Here is a 20,336-nt window from a genome sequence, read left to right on the forward strand (position 1 = left end):
ATGAATTGCTGGCTGGGCAGACTCCCAAAATTAGCAGAATTATATCATCAGTCATAAGTGGCGGCACTCCAAATGACTTTTACAAAGACGACCCACTTGAGCTCTGCTAGACCATAATTTTAATTGCTCACCACGTCAAGTTAGCACCTTTCACTTTCCAACTCCGCTGCAACATGTTAGACACAAAACTGTGCCAGATTTTGTAATGCCTGTGTATAATTACAGCGCACATGTGCCTTCGCTTCTTCTGTACTAATTCTTTTATTCAGTGATTTCTTTCATCCAATAATTTGTCAATTTTCACGTGCTATTTGAGTAAAAAAACCAAAACAGAAAGGAGCAATTAATAAGCTTTAATGGCTTTGCCTTTAAGAAAAATACTCCCTCTCCCTTATTTTATCCACATTGATTTTGTTTCATCTGTTTATCGTCATCCCTGAGCTTGCTAACAGCAGTATTAGAACAGCTGAAATGCATTAAAAATGCAGGCTCACTGTTTGTATTGATCTCCGTCTATCCAGATGAATGGAGGGATTTTCATGATTGTAGCCAAGATGTCGTGCAATCCCTCTCAGAAGGAGACCAAGAAGATCCCTGTCATGTGAGTAACCATGGTCAGATGGCTTTTCTCACTTTTGAAAAGTACTTTTATTGCCTATTTTTCATTATGTTGTGTAAGTCTGCAGTCTTTTAACACTGTATCACTCTCTTGGTTTGGGGGGAAATTGCATTTTGCATTATTTTAGGCTTCAGAGGTTACTGTGTAAAGATGGCCTGGTGACTAACTCTTTTAAAAAACACCACAGTGAACTTTTAAAGCCTTTGCTAATTTGAGTCTGTTGGCTAACATTTAATAAGAGTTTCTCTGCAGTACAGATGTAGAATTTAGTCATCATGTTTAATCAATAACCATGTTTTGAGGCATGTGGATATTTTTTAGCTAAGCTTACAAGTTGCCATCAGCCTAAGAAGAGATATAGTAAACTTAAGTGTCACAAAATTAATTTTAGGGGAATATGTATATCTGTATATCCATTTCTATCTGTCTCGTTCAGTCAGTGCTGGTCTGATCTTTTCAGATTTAGTTATTGATCAGAACATATGCACATAAACAACACAAGAAGCTCACCTCCACTTTGTGGCGTCTCTCTCAGTATTCATCCTGTGATTTCTCTACTGCTGCCTGTCACTTCCTGTCACTCGTGTGTTTTCTGTCTCTAAAATTAGTCATTGCTTTAATCATCAATCATCAACAAGTGGCTGTATGCAAATAATGCATTACTGTGTAACACGTGTGTGTGTTGTTATGATGTTGTAAGTAAAAGCGCCAAAGAGCTGGTCAACTAGTCAGCAGGGTAATTAAACAAAGTGACCAGTGTTATTGTTAACATGCACGTTCCCAGGTAAAGCTTAACCACATTATGATCTTAAGACATTCAAGTCACACGTGTAGATGCAACATGTAAATGTTGTCTGCAGATGTCCAGCACCGCTGTCAGACTGTGTAGCACAGATTCATCCAGATGAAGCCAAATTTAACCGTGTTCTCCTGCACTGCCCTGTGTTTCTCTCTCCAGTGCTACTATTCGCAATGCCTTCCTGTTGCTGCTGGTAGCCACCTCCACCTGGCTGTGTGGTCTGATGGCTGTGAACAACAGCATCCTGGCTTTCTACTACATATTTGATGTCCTCTGCCTAGTGCAGGTATGAGCAGAGTGTGTGTTTCATAGCTGTAGCGGTGGACTCTTGTTTCAAGGACTCTAGCACCGATTCAACCTCCATCCAGTTAATTAAAACTTCTACATTTTTTCCCAAACACTATCTACTGCTCTTTCACACAGGGTCTGTCGGTGATGCTGGTCTTCACTGTGTTCAACTCAGAGGTTAAGGAGGCCTGGACACTGGCCTGTTTGGGTAAGAAGAGCCCTGGAGAAGACCCACCAAGACCCCCACAGAACACTGTGAGTTACACACACGTCCCTGCTGAACCTAAAATGGTTTTATGCCGTCTGGTATCTTGGTCTGAACTGACATCACTATGAAATTATATACATGGCACATTGGCAGCAAGCATACAAAATAGGATTTAAAGTATAATGTGATGGTCATTACTGCACTATAACAACTTGCTGGGTGAATCTCAGACCCTGATGTGAAGCTGTAAATCATCTTGCTGCATGATCCCAAAGCCATTTACTGTTTTATTTTGTTCAGCAGTGTTGTCTCTTATAGATGCACATTCTCACTGCATCCATTATTAGACAAGCACAAAGGGCCTCCTGCCCTCCATTCCTCCTGCCCTCTATCCATCCATCCATCTCTCCTGTCCTCCCTCTCTCCTCGCCTTCTGCCTTCAGGGCTTGCTGCTGACCCAGATAAAACACTATACTGACCAGAGTATGTGTGTATGCGTGTGTGTATGTGAGAGAGTTTTAGGCGTGAGGACGTTTTTGGCCGATCCTCACTTTCAGACAGACCTTGAAAGGGCTGTTTGAGGGTTCAGACTTGGTTTTAAGGGTTAGTTTAGAATTAGGTGTAGGTTAGGGTTCGGGTTAGGCATTTAGTTGTGATGGTTAAGGTTAGGAAAAGGGGCTTGGCATAATGTATTATGTCAATGAGTGTCAAGGATAAAAGTACAAACATGAGTGTGTGTTAAAATCCCCTTTTCTATCCAGTAAACTTCATATGTAGCCTGTTTGTGTGTGCATGAGACTTTTGTGTTCGATGCATGCAGGTGAGTGTGAATGTGTGTTAGTTTATACGTAGTTCTTTCCACCCTTTCAACCCCCATTTCCTCTGAAGCTCTTTCTATCCATCACTGAGCCTTCTGGGACAAAATGAGTGCCTGACCAAAACTATTATTAGACACACACTACGCTGTTTGAGGCTCTGATGGACTGTATGTATGAATGACCACTTATTAGCATCCTTTTGCCTATCTGACTCATACTGTATGTACTTTATTTATGACTACAGTGGCCTAATAGAGTATAGAAAGCTGAAGTTGTGCCCCATTTCCAGGTTAGCGTCTGCTCCACTAGCTTAACATTCAGCCGCTGTAATAGCCTCCGCCAGTCTTTGGAAGCTTTAGAAAAATATCATGGGGATTGTAGTGCATACCAGTATCCCCAGCATCAGAAAAAGAAGGCCTTAATGAAAAAATATATCATGGAACAGAGACAAGAGGAGCACAAGTTAGTCCATAGTGAGCCATGTTCCAAAAGCATCATCTGGGTGGAAATTTGTTTCATTTTTCATTAAAAAGATAAGAGCTTTGTTTTCATTGTAATGGTTGATGTAATATAATTTGAGTAATGGTGCTTCCTCTCGTTTCTCTGAATTTAACCTCACTTTCCATACGTTCTTGTGTGTGTATGTGCATTTTCAGGCTCAGAATCCCTATCACAATGCATCTCTGTTGGAGCAGAGCGGGTTGCACCGCATCACCCTAGGAACCTCCACCATCTCCTCCGTCAGCTCCGCCAGGTAAACACAAAAGTGTTCACACACACAATGCACACACACTAACAAACTAGAAATGAATTTGGACGGAAAAGTTCCACATCATGGCTGGTAGAGTAGGTTAAGATTAGCATCGTTCCCCCTGTAGTTCCAGAGCAAATGGTTTAATACCAACAGTATACAAATGATAATTGATCATTCAATCATATCATTCAAATAGGGTTGACTGATTCTCTGTGACTCTGATCTGGAGCGGATTTGCTGCAGGGAGGAAATTCCCTTGCTGAGCATTTTCTTGAGTATTTTGTGGGTCAGTGGGGTACAGATGAAGAAGATTGGATGGAACAATGTACTGTACTGTATGTAGAGCAACACTAATGTACTCTGAGAGTGACTGTTGGAGTCTTTATGGCTCAGTGATCGTCTGTCTTGTCTGGCTTTGTGTGTGTGTGTGTGTGTGTGTGTCCCTATATGTGTGTGTAGATGCTCTCATTTTTAATCTGTGTCGACAGGCATGGGTGCATATACAGTATGCCATGTGTGTTTGTGCGTGTGTGTCCATACGTGTACTTGCTGTATAGCGAGGGCATTCTAACAAACAGAGTAAGGACAGTTTTGGATATTTTGGCTGGACCTCACAACTTCAAAGGGCTGTTTGAAGGCTCTGACTTGGTTTTAAGGGCTAGGTTATAATTAGGTTTATGTTGGGATAGAAGTGTACGCGCGTGTGTGTAACCACATCTCTGCTCACTCCCTGTCAGAGAAAATCTTTTGGCTCGTCAGACTCTAGAACAAAACATCGTCCACACCGGAGCAACAGACCTGGATGTGGCCATGTTCCACAGAGACGGAGGTAAACACACAGACACACAAAGTACACAAACATGACCATGAACTGTTTCTTCTCCTGTTTCTTCACGTGCTTTTACTTTCTTTTCACATCACTCTCTCTCCCTACATACTGAGTTTATTAAAGATGTAGCTCACATACCAATAGAGAAGAATAACAACCCTTTCCTCTTTGTTTCTATCTTTCCCTCTCTCCCCTTCTTGTCCCTCTCTTCTCCCAGGTGAGGACTCGGACTCAGACTCAGACCTCTCCATGGAGGAGGAGCGCAGTCTCTCCATCCCTTCCTCTGAGAGCGAGGACAACGTCCGACTCCGTGGGCGCATCCAGCGGAGATTCAAACGCTCCAATCACAGCGAGCGTCTGCTCACCGAACCCACCCACAATGGCACCAAAGGTAGACGAGCACTTCAGTGATTTTCAAATGATTTCTGCTCGCAGCTTAAAAGCCAGCAACAGTTAAGTGTTAGTCCTCTTCTCTGCCGTTGATCGATATGTTAGGTAGGTTCTAAATGCTTAAGCCGCTCCACAACAAAGTATACTGCTTCCTTGTTGCATCATCACCATAGCATCAAAGTCTCATTGTAAGTGGCATGTGAAGCAATTTATTAGCCAAGTGATGATTGTTTAGACCAGGCATGTCCAAACTATTCCATAAAGGGCCGTGTGGCTGCAGGTTTTCGTTCCAACCAAGGAGGAGCACACCAGGCCAGCCAATCAACATCAAGGGATCACTGAGTTATCAGCTGAAGACTGAGCTCAGCTAATTAAGCTGGTGTGCTCCTCCTTGGTTGGAACGAAAACCTGCAGCCACACGGCCCTTTATGGAATAGTTTGGACATGCCTGGTTTAGACCCTCAGCCACCCATCGTCCATGCTTGTACCTGACGTGACCGTACAGAGTCGAACAATCAAGGTCCCCGCTGTAGAAAAAAGTCCACTCTTTTATCCCAGAAACATACAACACAAACACACACACACACACACACACACACACACACACAGCAAAAAGAAAGAAAATGTCAGTGCCACTAGTCATTAATCAATACGCCTTTCTTCTGATACACATGAAAAGATGTTATGCATAATATATGAGTTTATGCACTTGACCACAAAGTATGTGATATAAATGTCATACGTATACGGTGCTCTGTGAAAGGTTTCACTGTGAGAAAAGGCCAGACGTGTGCAAATCTATAAATCCATAGAAGTAATCAATTCTTTGCTCAATAAGCCATCTGGATCACATGAACTGTATTCAGGGTGAACCGTGGACCAGAGCTGTCAGTTGAATAGAGGAGGACAGGATCCAGATGGCCAGTACAGTCCAATCAATTCATCAATGCAGTCAGAGTGAAGGGCCAGAGCTGTGCTGAGGGATGTGGGCTTTTTACTGAAAGGTCACAGTTTGAAGATGGCGGCCTATTCATTGTGACAAAGCATTAAACCCCTCATCAATTCAGGAGAGCCGTCGACTGGGCAGCATTAGAGGACTGGGAATGTGCATAACTGAGTAAGTGTGAAGTGGACAGCTGAAAAGGACAGAACAAAAACGATGAATGGGTTTTTAGACCCTTTTGTTGTTGCATTATTTAAAAGGAAACTCTAACAGCTAGAACAATATGCGGTTGTCAAAGTAAGCACTTAACATTGATGGTGCAACGACATAATGCATTTTATATCTGAAATGAATCATGAATAATGGTTACTTAATTTCTTGATAGACAGAAATTCATCTGCACTAATTTAGATGATGGATTAATCATTAAGTCATTTATCGAGCAAAAATGACAGACATCATGAAGGCAATGTCGTAGGGTTGATCTGAGATGAGAAGCAATGTGAAGATGTCAAATTGGGCTTGGGATCTCCCAAATCACTACTGATGTCTGTTTGTTGTCACACAACAATGACCACAGAGGTGAGACTATTGATCCTCCACCTCTGTCATGAATTACTGTGTGTTTTACATGTTAGCACACATGAATTTTGCCTGTTCGTTGGTCATCTGCAGCAGTCTGACACATTCTCTACCAATATGGCACTTTTAATTTGCCCTGGCTGTTATTTCATAATGAACACATGCTGTTTGTGTGCTGACACCTGCTACTTCCTCCCCACATCTGTTTTGCATTTGTTAGGATGCACACATGGCAAGAAAATGCAGCACAATGCTTGATATCAAATTAAGAAGATGAATATGAGGAATAAGAACATATCAGCAGCTTTTCATAACTGGTGTTTACAGCAATGATAATGGTTTTGTCCACTTTCCTAGAACGTCTGCTTTGTCCTTGTTAATCAGTTGAGCTTCATGCTTTATCTCAAGTCACTGACCTGAAAAGGTGTTGGGAAAGGTGTCAGTTTTTGTAGCAAGAGATTTCACCTCACAAATTGTCCGAAAACTGATGTTTAACTCACGAGTAACCACTAAGTGCTTGTTTTTTCTGTGCGTGACAGATCTGGACGGCAATGACCTTCTGTCATACTGGCCAGCTTTGGAGGAGTGTGAGACACACACCCTGCAGAAGTGGGGATCAGAGCGCCCCCTGGGGGCAGATTACAGCAAGGACGCTGCCAACAACAACCAGCCAGATGCAGCGCTGACCAGTGGGGACGAGAACGGCCTCACACAGCCACACAGGCACCGCAAGGGTGAGAGGAGCGCAAAGCACACACATGTACAAACACACACAATCCAAGGGCACACTTACATTTTGTTCTATTCTATTCTTTCTGTATGTAGAAAGGAGCATCAGGTCAAAGATTTCGGTTTTAAATTTTAGTTAAGACAGTGGCACATCGAAACTAATATGAAACATACCTTTAAAAAAAAACACACAAAATTAGTGTATATTAAGTCTGATAAGAAGTAGTGTTTTTGTTCTTCATTCTGTCTTTCTTGTTGCTATGTTACATTTGCAACTTCAAGGGCAAAAATCTAGTTAATTCTGTGTTTGGCCATGCATCTTTGGATATCAGTGTCTGGCCTGTATACTATGAATATATTATGTTCCTTTTACAAGAATCTCCAGATACCCAGTCTGAGTGGTCATCAGAATGAAAATGGGGCACTTTGCCAGGAGGAAGATGGAGGAGATGTCAGCTGTGTGAGCTGAATCAGCAAAGCATCATTTAGAACACAGCCCAATAGCTGAGACTTTATCTGCTGTGTGTGGCGTTGGTCTGTTATACATTTTAATGAATTCAGTGTGCCCTGGGTGTGACCTAGCCGTGCCCTCTCTTGTAAGGATGCCCAAAGATCATTGCATTTACTCTGCTCCTTCTTGTTTCACTTCAACATTTCATGTTCTAGTTTTCTTGTTGGTCCCGATTAGACTTGTACAAAGGGGAGCATGTTTGTTTTAAGTCAGAGGTGGAATGATGATGATGGTTAACTCAGTGTGGTGCTTCAGTCAAAGTCTAAGTCCGGCCCTGAAGGCATCTGTGACACTTTTATATGTACAGTAAGAAGTCAGTCAGGATACATACATATAAAATTGGCATGTGCACACATACACAACACCCCAAATGCAAAGACACACTGAGAGTGAGTGAGTAAGAAATTCAGGCAAAGCTGGAAATGACTCATGTTGCCTGGGAGCATCGGTGACATTTCAGGGAATGTACTAATATAATAATGTAACTAATGTAACTAATACACCAAACACATGTACATTCATACATACACACACACACACACATATAAAGTGGCTGCAAGAAAGCACACGTTTGACAGTGTACGTTGTTCATTTTTGTTTCACGACTCATTTCCAAGTCTCCCTCAGGATTTCCAGATTACTCAGATGGTATTTTGATTCATAAAATGTTAACAGCGTAAAAAGACCTAAAATGCCTTTAATAAGTCCAAAACATTTCTGTTTCCTGCTCTTATCTGCTTCTTTTCATCTTTTGACTTCCATCTCTTCTCATCCCTTTTCACTCGTCTTACATCTTCCGTTTACCACCCTCATCTGAAACTCCTCTCTCCTTCTCCACGTTTTACTCTCCTGTGACCTCCTCTAATGGAATCCCAGTCCTTCTATAGTTCTTCTTCTTTCTCCTTTTCTGACGCTCATGTCTTCCTCTCTCCTTCTCACGTTCTTATTCTCTCCTCCCAGGTATCCTGAAGAATCGTCTTGGCTGTCCTCCGACACTCCAGGGCCTTTCCACCATGGGCCGAGTCCCCAGTGAGCTCAACTGGTACCGAACCTCTACATTGGGCCACCGGGGCGTTCCTGCAGCCTCCTATGGTCGCATGTACTCTGCCACAGCTGGCGCCGGTGGAGGTTCCGGCTCTCTCTCCCAACCGGCTTCGCGCTACTCCTCCAGGGAGCACCTGGACTCGCTGGCCCGGAGGCAGCTGTCAAGGGATCCACTAGGGAGGCAGACGATTGGGGGATCGAGGGACCGGCTGGACTCCCGTGGTTCTAGGGACAACCTAGATCTGTTACCCAGGAGGAGAGAGCTGGGGCTGGGGCAGGGGGCAGGGCTAGGGGGTCTGGGGCTGGATCACCAGCGAGTCTCATCATCCAGGGAGAACTTGACAGGATCCAGGGACAGACTGGACAACCACCACACAGGCAGCGTCCACGCCTCGAGGGAGGACTTGAGCGGAAATGGAGGAGCGGGAGTGGAGGGATACCTCAGCGGATCGAGGTCGCAGCTGAACACGCTAACTCGACGGCAGGCCTCATCCCGGGAGCACCTGGGGGGGGCGCTGATGAGCAGTAGGTCGAGAGAGCAGCTGGAGACCAACGGGGTCGGAGCCCAGGCTCAGCCGTGTCGAGAGTGGCTCCGCACGCTGCCTCCCCGTCAGCCCTCACACCCCGACCAGCCTCCCTCCTCCTCCCCTCCTCCCCCGATCTCCGAGGAGCCGCAGCAAGAGCAGCTCCCCACTTCAGCTCACGTCAGAGGACGACTGGACTCCGCACCACCATGTAGGTACCCAGGTCAGACTGTCCCCCAGGTCGCAGGTTCAAATCCGAACCCTCTGGGTCGACAACCGTCCAGTGAACACCTGGACATTCTGTCCTCCATCCTGGCATCCTTCAGTTCCTCCGTCCTCACCCCTCCCCCCGCTGCCTCTAACCCTGGGCCTAATGGCTCCGCCCATGGACCCTCCCCCTCCCCGCCTCAGTCTGGCACCTCCCACAGCGTATCTGAAGTCTCCCCCGACTCCGAGTAAGTCCTTCTGTGTGAACAAGTTTGCCTCCACTAAGCCTCACCTCCTGTACCTTTTTATTTTACATCTTCTTCTCTGTTTTGTCCTCATGGTCTTAGACTTGAAGCCACATCCCCTGTAAACACCTCTTTTCTTTCCTGCATCTCTTCCCCTGTTTTCTGTTCCTCAGACTGATTTCCTCTTCTTCAGCAGCTCCATGGGGATCATGTCCACTATTCAACTCTTTTCCTCACTTCCCTTATTGTTCCTTTTCCATCTTTTTATCTCAACCTTCCTCAGCTCCCTCACTTCCACTTCTTACTTTTCAGCTTCTTCATCTACTCGTCCCTTGCATCGTAGTCTGTTTTGTTCTGTTTTCCAGCTCTGACTGCTTCCTCTCCCTGTGTCCTCTAACAGCCCATTTCCATTTTGCTGCTGTATTTATATTGCATTTGGATTTATATACTCTATTTATATTGTCATTATGTGTAACTGAATTTACAATCAGCTGAAAAATTGACTCATTTCCCTTTCCTTCACCTCAGAGCCAACAGAAGTGAAGGACAGTCTTGATGACAGCCTCCATATCCCTTTATGCATTGCGACAGTGCTTGGTACACCAGGGACAAGTTCAAAGGTCATGGATGGTCCTGAACCACTGGGACACCCTGGGACATTGGAGGACTAGAAACAAACCTGGGAGAGAGGAGACACAGAGTTGGAAATAAAGTGAAACAGAGAGAGCATCCACTGAGCATAGGAGGATGTTTGTGGGCGGTTTGTACTGTATAAATTAAGTTTTTCAAGTCCCATCGCCTGCAAAAATCTGTGACGTTTCTTTCAAAGATGAGTCGACCACCTCTACTACCTAAAAACTGTTAAAGACAAACGCAAACTCCTCAAATTTCAAACGCAGAAGTCAGCTTGATCCAGACAAGAACTGACTTAAAGAAAAAAGAAGAAAAGACTGTAAATAACATTTTTTATACATTTTGTATCTTTTTCATTGGAGATGAAGAAGAAATCTCTTGTGACGTTTTCTTTTTTTTTTTTATGATTGTGTCCGTGAGAGGTTGTGAGTGAGGTTGGTGCGAGTGCAGTCTTGCTCATTGCTGAGGAAGAGATTTCCCCGACAAAGAAAAAAAAACGATCCCCAAAATTCTCCCTGAAAACAGTTTTCCTCAGAAACCTTTCCTCATACCCATCAACTTTGTGTATAGCGACAGGGATCCGGCAATAGTATCTGATGAGATTATCAAAACCGGGGGATGTGGTTGAAGGGAAGATATCAAAGTAGCGAGAAAAAAGTGATTGTAAATAGAGGAAGGGATATTATAAGAGAATAGATTTGATGGAACAAGATGATTGTGCAGAGAAAGATGGCCAACGTTAAGCTAAAACACCACATGATAGTTCAGAGTTCAGCTATTAAAGCTCAGTCACGAGTGTCAAAGTATCAGCTCTTTCGGGAGATTGTGCTGTTTTGTGATCTGCTGTAAATGAATGTGACCTTGTCATCTGTCTGTGTATCTCTGTGCCTGGTGCTGTCCTGAACCGGACCATATCAGTCGACTGATATTACAACACCATATCTTTAGTGTTCCAGAGACCTGGTGGGTGAAGGTAGATATCTGTCTGCCTATGAGGCTCCATCATGTAACAACCAGCTAAAGCCCCTCAAGGTATAGCTTGCAATTTGATGCATCACGACTCAAACTGCCTCAAGAGACGCCACAGGAGCAGCCGAATCGCTGGGGCAGCATCCAGGAGACTCATTTATAAAAGCTTCTCATGCAAAAGTTCTGTGCAAATCCAAGCCAAAGGGACAGCCGCTTCAAACCAGAACATCGTTGTTCTCCCGTTTTCCGTGATAAAGCTGATGATATAGATGTAATTCAGTTTCGTTTTTTATCGTGATTTTTTTTAATAATTGTGCCATGCAAACGAACAAGTGAAAATTTGTGTTTATTGATAAGGCCCTAGATCTGTGCTACAGCACAATGCTATGGCTGGTATTTATTTGGCTGCACACTGTATGAGCAGGTGGATTTTGATTTGGCATGTAGGAGGAGAGCGGATCAGCGGAAGGTATTATGAGGCACGTCCTAGTGTGCACAGATATTTTTTCGGAGACCTGAAAGCAGCAGACCTGCAGTACATATCCAGCATGATATCTGCCTGAATATATTAGCTCATGTCTGCAACATGCCAGAAGTAAAACTAAAAAAATACTTGGCAATATCCTTCATATATGAGAAATGCAACAGACAAGAGGCACTGATGAAGACGTTCACACCAGAACACATTTGTTCTCATTGTTTAGGCTGCTGTACAAAGATGAGGACTCTTAAAAGATACAGCGTAGCTTCTGCAGCACTGTTCCGGTGTCGCTGAGGAGAGGGGATGTCAGTTGTGTCAGCACTAAAAGCCTCTAAGTGGTTTTGAGATGTAGGTCTTTCCATCAGCAGCTGCTCCTTTCTCCCAGCTGCTGGTGTGAGCCCTGAGTTCAGGCCTTAAGGTAACAACACGCAGGCATCCGTAAGCAAGCAGTCTCCACCAGCCTTCAGAGGGATTAAGGGATTGTGGCTAACATAAATGTTTTTCTTGTTTTTGTTTTTTATTTGGTGTTGAAAAAAGTGCAGTGGGTCATAAAAACTGAAGGCAAAAACGTGCCAAAACATGTCGTCTGCGTGTGCTTGAGCAGAGAGCATTGTGACAGTCCAAAAATACTAAATAACGCTGGAACAGCAACAGTGGAAGTGGATAGAAAACAGCAAAGCTAAAATAGAGCACAACAAGTAAGAATAAATCATAAGGTACAAAACCAGACAAGGTTGGAAGGAGAACAAATTGGGTCAGAAACGATGACTGTGTGCAGAATGTAACTGCAGGGAGGAGGGCGTGGATGTTACTCATCACAGAGAGGAAGAAAAAAAAAGCACAGAGAAACAGATGGAAATGCAGATAGTGGAAATAAACACACATCTCACACACCTTGCAAATGCACGTCTCCCTGCTCTGCCCGCTGCGCTGCCATCCCCACGTTCCCATGTGACAAGTGAACCTATTTGTGACAGTAGTATTGCCAACAAAATGCTCCAGAAGGGGAACACTACCCACTAGTCTGTTAAAGGGGTAGCACACATAGAAAACTGACTTTGAGTCCTTTTTACTTTTCATCCAGTTGCTCCATGTATTATTATTTTTCTTCTTCAGATCTGTATGTTATCATCAACTGACAGTACCTTTAACTTGTACAGACATGAGATTTATTTTATTTATTGATAATTTATTGACATTGTACTGATTATTTATGTTGCCAGGTCATATGAGAGGCTGTTGGTTTTTTGCCCAAATGTTCCCTTTTTTTCCTCATGTAATGTTTGTTATATCTGAGTCTCTCACTGCAACGCATTCACAGATGGAGGACAAGAGAAGAGAGGAATGTGAAAGTTAAAAGTGTCTATTTACACCTAGGATTTCAATCTGATGTGGGATGCTTAGCTTTTCAGCATTTAAATAGGTTTCTTTATCCAATCACAAAGGTACAACATGACAAAACTAAATTAAAATGCAACCCTATATAGTTGCATTTATCCTCTGCCAACAGAATATCAACACATCAAAACATATCCAAACTAAAGTTGAATACTGGGTGTAAATAGTTCACATATGTCCCAAATCAAACCTTTTTCCCTCCCTGTTCACTGTTATAGATCCAAGGCTTCTCAAGCACAAAAATCAGATCATTAGCTGGTTACATATCTGTTCTTACCAACTACAGTCAGCCATCAGTGATGGCTTGTTGAACTCCACCAGCTTCAGGTTAATCTGGTTCGGACCAATAAGAGCCTCACAAGTGAGGGGAGACAAAAAGACGCGAGTTGAGGCTAAAATGTTGTGATGTGTTTGGAAGAAGAAAAAAAAGGTAGTGACAGAAGGAAAGAAGCAGAGTGAGAGATAGTCAGGGAGAGGAGGAGGGGTGGGAGATTGTCTTTGTTATATTTGTGTGTTCATTATGGGATGCCTTCTATCCCGCCGTCGGCAAGGGGAAGGCGGCATGGAAACAGCTGTTCCCCTGTTACCGCGGAAACAAGAGAAATGTTGGACATTAAAAAAATGACTTATTCCTACACGGCTGTGTTTCTATTTATTCTGTGTGTGTGTGTGTGTGTGTGTGTGTGTGTGTGTGTGCGTGTGCGTGTGCGTGCGTGTGTCAGAACAAGGTTTGCTGTTTCATATTTATGAGAACAGACATTTCCAGGTGTGAAAAAGTGAGCAGAGGAAACATGCCGACGGAGGGACATGTTTTTCTGGGAGCCTCTCTCTCTCGCTCTGACTTGTTTTGACTCTCAAAGAATTCTGTCACATCCAGAGAAGTCAGAGATGCTCAGCTGCCACCTTGATTCCCAGCAGAAACTCAAGCACAAGACAGACGCAGCCAGCTGAGACACAGTATAATCGGCCCTCAGATAAACCGTCGTCACAAGTGATCAGTGGTCCTGCAGCATTGCCTATCAAACCTTGACTTCTTTTTCAACAGTTTGCCCATACCTGAATTAAGTGAGCCACATAAGAAGACATTAGATGAATCAATATCTGTTTACGATATTGCGTTCAAAATGTAATTTTTAGAGCATTTTAAACAAGCCTCTGAAACAGTATAAACTGCTGCAATACTTCTCTACATTACTTCACAAAGAGCCCCTTAATGGTGGATCCCATCGCCCTGTCTCTAGCTCGTAAGTTATTTGCTAAAGCCTGGAAAATATTTTATCAAATAAATATTACAGTCCTTATTAAGTCCTTCCTTGAACTCATCTTTGCATCTGTACTGGCTACCAGTTCATTATTGTCCTTCCTCACCAGTAAGTGTCGCTGAAAAGGATTAATCATTGCATCACAGTGATGCCTTACCTTCTCTGTTATCTTCTGATCAGACAAGTTCAACTAAAATAAATGAATAAATAAATGCCTCTCCGTCTTTAATATGTACCACCTCTTTGACATCACATGCTCCCCAGACAAATTAGTTACCAGAGGTGATGTCTTTAGATGTGGAACTGTCTTTGTATAGAGACGATCTACTTCTTTGCAGATCCCTGCAGAACTCCCTACCGTCATGTCAGTGTTGGATTAGTTTGGAGCTTTCTGGATGTAAGATAACAAAAGGTGAAATCTTTCCTTGTAATTTGCTGGTATATTTTACAGGTATATTTCACCTCATACCCCTTTTAGGTGACCGTGGATTGCTCCATCTATGGTCCAATAACATTAAACCACCAGTTTCACCAGAATAATTACTTTCTATGGTGTCTTCATTTGCACAACTATACTGTCAACACTCATCGGTCACAAAAGCATTATTCTATGTTGCATGAGAAACTCTGCTGCTTTAGATCCCCTCTCTGGATAAGAGGCATGGCAACAAGATCTGAAGGTAAATTAAAAGCATTTATCCTACAAGAGCACAGCTCATCAGTGTGTGCCCCACATGGCCTCGTTCAATTCAAAACAGAGCACAGGCTCAGCTTGTCTAAATCGCGGCTGTCAAAGACGTGTTCATCGGTGGATGCCTCCTGCAATAGGTGTCTATACTCACCGGCCACATTAGCACACATTTTGGTTCTGTTCCAAGCGCTCAGGTTTCTGGAGTTCCGTATTCAGTGTTTTTACGAAAATATTTGGAAAAAGGGGTTCAACTTAAAGGTAACCCTCTACCAAACTGCCACTCAAAGCATGCACTGCTCTTCAGCAAGATGAATCCAGTTACATTGGAAGGAAGCCTAAAGCAAGCTAACACATATGAGAGTGGTATCAATCAGCAAGACAGTGAAGCGCTTATTTCCCAAAATGTCAAACTATTTATTTAAAGAATAGAAAGTGTTTTAATAACATATAGTATAGGAACATGGTAATAAGGAACACCATCCTTTCTGAACATATTCCCTTGTTTGGTGTTTGGTGATGGTGGTGGAGAGCGCCTCATATTTCTCTAGAAAATCTCCAGTAAGTGCTGAGCTGGGTTTTAGTCTGGTGGCTGTGAGGGCAAGACCAAATCACTTTCAAACAACCCCGATTCCAAGAAAGTTGGGACGCTGTGTAAAATGTAAATAAAACCAGATTTTGGTTTTGCAAAGTGTTCCTGAGCCCATGTAGTAACATCCTTTATCCAATCATGTGTTCACAAAGTGTTGAACCTTGCTCCATCCATCGCTCCAACGACTGAGCCTTTCCAGGAGGCTCCTTTCACACCCAATCATGACACTATCACCTGTTACCAATCAACCTGTTTACCTGTGGAATAATCCAAACAGGTGTTTTTGGAGCGTTCCACAACTTTCCCAGAACAGGACCATCTTTTGTTGGTCCTGTTCTGATTTGTCTGAAACATGTTGCTGCATCAAATTCAGAATAAGCAGATATTTACATAAATCAACGCAGCTGATGAGGTGAAACATTACATATATTACTGTTTTCCACTGTATATATATCAATTAGCAAGTTATCACATTCTGTTTTATGCTTTACACAGCAGACCAACATTTCTGGAATCGGGGTGCCATGCAGTGACTCCACGATGCCTTTATAGAAGCATCTGCATTAAATTTACCATATGAGCAAAAGCATGTGGACACTGATACACATTTGTCTATGTTTAGTCTGGGGCAGTTCTCATGGTTTGGGCTAGGACCCTCAGTTAATGCTACAGCAAACAACAATGTTTTAGCCAACAGCATGCTTCAGAATTTGTGGTCATAGTTTAGGGAGGACCCTTTCCTGCTGAAACATACCCAAAGTCAGGTGCATGAAGAACTGGCTTCCTCAGTTCGGCGTGGAAGAACTTGCACAGAGCCCTGACCTCAACCGCATTCTACACCTTTAGCTTTGTCTCCGAACATCAGCGGTCGACCTTATTAAGGCTCTTGTGACTGAATGGGAGCAAATCCCTGCTGCCAGGTACGGAAGCGTTTCTTTTCTTTGATTTGTCACCTTTCTGCCCTCAACTCCAATTTTGTATCAAAGGCCAATTTATTCACAAAGCAAAGTAAACCGCTGTAAGCGTACACACTCATGTGAACATGCTCTGAAACAGAAGCTATGCAAATAAAGTTAAAGTACTGTCCATTTTGGATTGTTGCCTCATTCTACATCTGCAGTGATTAGCTGTAGTCTCAGTACGTTGTTCAGCAGAACAGTCTCCCAAGAATAGACTGTGACCTTTACAGAAACACATTAAACATCAGTCACCTTGAACATCAATGAACACCTTATCACTGTGAATACTGGAGCCACGCTGTGATGAAATGACAGATAACGCAGAACGGGATCATTCATTGTGATGCCTTTCACACAGTTCAGAGGCTCTGCAGACAGATTGGTGGCTCGGCCTTGTGACCACGTGCAATAATGTCACTCAGTCTTTGTGTCACCTGCAACTCAAGTGATCTCACTTCTGCCGTAAAGTAACAGTACTGCAGGATGAGTAGCATGTTGCTTTTCACCACTTCAGTCTACCTCAGACTGAAGCCTTAATCATTTAGCAGGAAAAGTAATTTCCCTCCTTGAGTAAAAGAACAGCTGATTAAAGTACAAACCAAAGTAGAAAAATAGTAAGAGTCCAGAGCATATAGACAAAGGAATACAGGGATGAAACAAGCACTAATCAAATACAGCTATTAAAACAGTTCATCCTGTCAAATGAGACGTTTTCTCCTCGTCATCGCTGCTGCTGGAGGAAGATGGCGGTAAGTCCTCGCCCATCCTCTTAAGCTTTGCTTTGTAGTATGCCTTCTTCATCCGGATGGCCTTCTCCTTCTGCCGGACCACCCTCCTCTTCTCCTTCACCAGCTCCTGCTCCCACGCCAGCACCTTCATCCTGTTCTCCCACTCCAGGATGTTCATCTGCTGCTGCTGCTCCATAGCTTCTGTCCTCTGCTGGTGCTCCAGCCTCGACAGGTCGGCTGAGTCGTGCAGAGTCGGCCGGCGGCCCCCTTCCTCCGCCTCGCTGCCGGACGGGTGGAGGCGCTGGCCGGTGAGCCTGGAGGTGCCTGCGAGGTCGGAGTTACAGAAGGAGAGCGTTGATCCAATATCTTGCTGGATGCATTTTTGCATATTTCTGGGTCAAAATGTACGCACATTTCTCTTAATGTTTAATAATGTTAAAAAAGTAATGTTGTCAGCTTCCAGACTCCAACCACAAATTTACTTACACTGAAAAAGCTAGATGTATTTTCTTTTAAATCAAATGAAGATCAGAACATCCCTGCAGTCAGTTAGTGTCTCTGGACAACAAATACTGTGGCAGCTTGCAGAGCTCTGTCTGAGGGTACCTGGTGCTGTGAAGAAGGCCGCAGGAAAAGTCACATCCTGCAGCACTGCATTGTGGGAGGTGGAGTTTGCTGTGGGGCTGTGGTGCAGATCTGACCAGTCGCTACCGGTTATTCTGTCCAAGGCGTCACGCTGGAGGCAGATGGACACTTGCTCCTTGCTGTCCTCAGTCTGAGTCAGAGACAACAAAGTGAGTTTTAAGTGTTTACGTTGATGGAACATTTGTCATTTCTAGCATGAACGTTAGTGTTGTATTAACAAGAGCCGCTCTAGGATAATCTTCATGTGGTTCTTTGTTATAAATTCTGCCAATTATGCCTTGAAAAAACAGAACTTGTGCATATTTACCCGATTCACGCTGCCATTCTCCTGTCCAGAGGAATTTATCATCATCAAATTTCCTGCTGATAAGAAAAGAGGACAGAGGGACAGTCAGGGAGGGACAGCAGGTAAATGTGTCTCAGGAAAATAAGCAGAGAGTGCCTCCCTCTGGTGGAAGCAGGTACAACACGCACTTTACGGCACAACACTCAAACACACGTTTCCATCGTAGTGTGGATAGTACCAGGTGGGATCAGTGTTTGTAACCCAGTGGACACCAACAGAACTGCTCAGACTCGGTTAGACACAGACAGACATGAACCTGAAAAGTCCACAAAGACAGCCTCAAATTCACTGTCAGTAAAGTGGTTTTGGGTTTTTTTGGAGAGTTAGACATCCAACATTTAAACATGTGAACATTAACTTCAGGGATTATTCAATCACTTTCCAGGCTGACCTCTCTATAGGTTTGACTGTTTCACAAACTGAACACGCTTTGATGCAGCAGGACGATTAAGTGAGACGGTAGACGGTCTTTCAAATGGAGGACTAATGGAGGACAAACACCCTGCTGAAGTGTCCTTTATCAGAATTACTAAATCCCTTAAAGAAAAGTCCAGTGCTGCAGTTTTGTAGTTGCTTTTTCCACCTTTCTTATATTGGAGTGGAGGCAGAAATCTTAGAGACAGATATCTCAAAACAAATAAAAGACAAATCCTTCTGCCTGGCTGAAGGTAAGTGAGAATTTCTCTTTGGAAGTTGTAAAGGACTGACGCCTTTATAAAGACACAACTTAATACTCAGTTTAATGTCCTTTGAAGTGTGCACAAAACCCATTAATATACCTTCATATATTTCAATCCATTCATTAATCCATTAAGAATTATCTTGAGATCCTATTAAATACAACTTAATTACTTAATTATTAGCATGTAGATTAATTCAGGTATTCAATGAAAACACATTATCAAAACTGGTGACCATGATCGTGATATGAAGTTGTTCCCCTGAGGGGCATGCTTGCTCAGGGACACTTCAGCAGACTGCAGGGGTCTGACTGCAGTGTGGTGTTTAATAAAATATCATAAAATAATCATTACAGAAAAATGACCCCTCTGACCGTTATATATCATACGATGACATTATTATTACTCAAGTATTAATGTAAAGCAGGATTTACTATTGCAGCTGGCTGAGGTGGACCTCATTTTCAACTCTTATGTGTATTATCTTCAGTATGGGTTATTTTCTCTATTGACTGAGAAAGTAGTGAGAAAATGCTGTCACATTTACCGAGGGACCAAAGTGACAAATAGTCCGAACCTCAAAATGATTAAAAACAAATACAAATGATTAAGATTATTAAAAGGAAAGGCGGCGTATCTTCACATGTGAAGCTGGTACCATTAAATGTTTATAACAATACATTATATTTTACAAACTCTTTGTCTTTTGTCTGCAAAAATCTAAAGTAATTGTAACTAAAGCTGCCAAATAAATGCAATGAGTTAAAAAAGTACAATATTCTCCTCTGAGATGTGGTGAGGTAAGCAGAGAGTAGCATGAATAGAAAAGACAAGTATTTCAAACTTGTACCTAAGAACAGTACTTGAGTAAATGTAATTACTGTTAATTAACTTTGCCACACCCCACCATTGAACACAACTGTACATATGACACTCCAAAATAAGACATACTACACTACCAGGTGTATTCACTGTACGAGCTGCCTCATCTAACACATGCACATGAAGAATACAAGGCCAGAGGGAAAAGCTGTGGCTGACCTGGGACAGATGTTTCAGCACTCACACGTCCAGACTGTTAGTTGTAGCCAAACACACACACACACACACATACACATATACACGTGTATCATCTAAAAAAAAAAACACCCGACGACGAAACCGTGAGTATCACATGCACTCACATACACTTCTGAACAATTTCGGGCGTGCTTTTTAAGCTGTTTAAAATTGAAGCTAAGCTACCTTCCAGTAGCTTGCGAACCGCTGCTTTGTGGCCAGCTCCCCCTGCGTGACTGGTGAGAGCAGCCTCGCCCATGGTCTGAAGTTTGATTGATTTACAACAGGCCCTACATCGAGCGAAGTGAATGTCCTGCACGTCCTTAACCAGCCAGTCCTTGTAAATTCCCTTGGAGAGCCAGGAATCTTGGAATTTACATTTTCCAGGCATAATTAGCTGTGGAGT

At 43.2% G+C, this 20,336-nt stretch overlaps 2 protein-coding genes across 2 annotated transcripts in view; one reads left to right on the forward strand and one right to left on the reverse strand.

The window, feature by feature from the left end:
* The window catches only part of celsr3 (cadherin, EGF LAG seven-pass G-type receptor 3), a 102,501-nt gene extending 92,455 nt beyond the window's left edge, over positions 1–10,046 (forward strand). Inside the window, exons 29-37 of the mRNA XM_041946775.1 lie at positions 522–601; positions 1,578–1,704; positions 1,842–1,961; positions 3,389–3,486; positions 4,224–4,315; positions 4,533–4,706; positions 6,770–6,964; positions 8,431–9,493; positions 10,019–10,046. Of these exons, the coding sequence (XP_041802709.1) occupies positions 522–601; positions 1,578–1,704; positions 1,842–1,961; positions 3,389–3,486; positions 4,224–4,315; positions 4,533–4,706; positions 6,770–6,964; positions 8,431–9,493; positions 10,019–10,046 (1,977 nt within the window). The remainder of the gene's footprint in view (positions 1–521; positions 602–1,577; positions 1,705–1,841; positions 1,962–3,388; positions 3,487–4,223; positions 4,316–4,532; positions 4,707–6,769; positions 6,965–8,430; positions 9,494–10,018) is intronic.
* A 5,661-nt stretch (positions 10,047–15,707) lies between these two features.
* LOC121613398 lies at positions 15,708–20,334 on the reverse strand. Its single transcript, XM_041946779.1, has 4 exons — positions 20,117–20,334; positions 18,153–18,208; positions 17,807–17,975; positions 15,708–17,524 (listed from the first exon to the last, which is right to left on the reverse strand). Exons 1-4 carry the CDS (start codon positions 20,319–20,321, stop codon positions 17,163–17,165), a joined length of 792 nt encoding a protein of 263 aa, XP_041802713.1. The 5' UTR covers positions 20,322–20,334; the 3' UTR covers positions 15,708–17,162.
* Between the last annotated feature and the right edge of the window lie 2 nt (positions 20,335–20,336).

Source organism: Chelmon rostratus, chromosome 10 (genome assembly GCF_017976325.1).
Source record: "Chelmon rostratus isolate fCheRos1 chromosome 10, fCheRos1.pri, whole genome shotgun sequence".
Taxonomy (NCBI): domain Eukaryota; kingdom Metazoa; phylum Chordata; class Actinopteri; order Chaetodontiformes; family Chaetodontidae; genus Chelmon; species Chelmon rostratus.

Bases quoted from the DNA above. Each gene is read 5' to 3' on its own strand.
- LOC121613398 (XM_041946779.1), bottom strand. From the start codon at position 20,321: ATGCCTGGAAAATGTAAATTCCAAGATTCCTGGCTCTCCAAGGGAATT. The intron at 18,209-20,116 runs GTAGCTTAGCTT...TTTTCTTATCAG, and splicing joins GGTTCGCAAGCTACTGGAAG to CAGGAAATTTGATGATGATA. The intron at 17,976-18,152 runs GTAAATATGCAC...TCTCTGACTCAG, and splicing joins AGAATGGCAGCGTGAATCGG to ACTGAGGACAGCAAGGAGCA.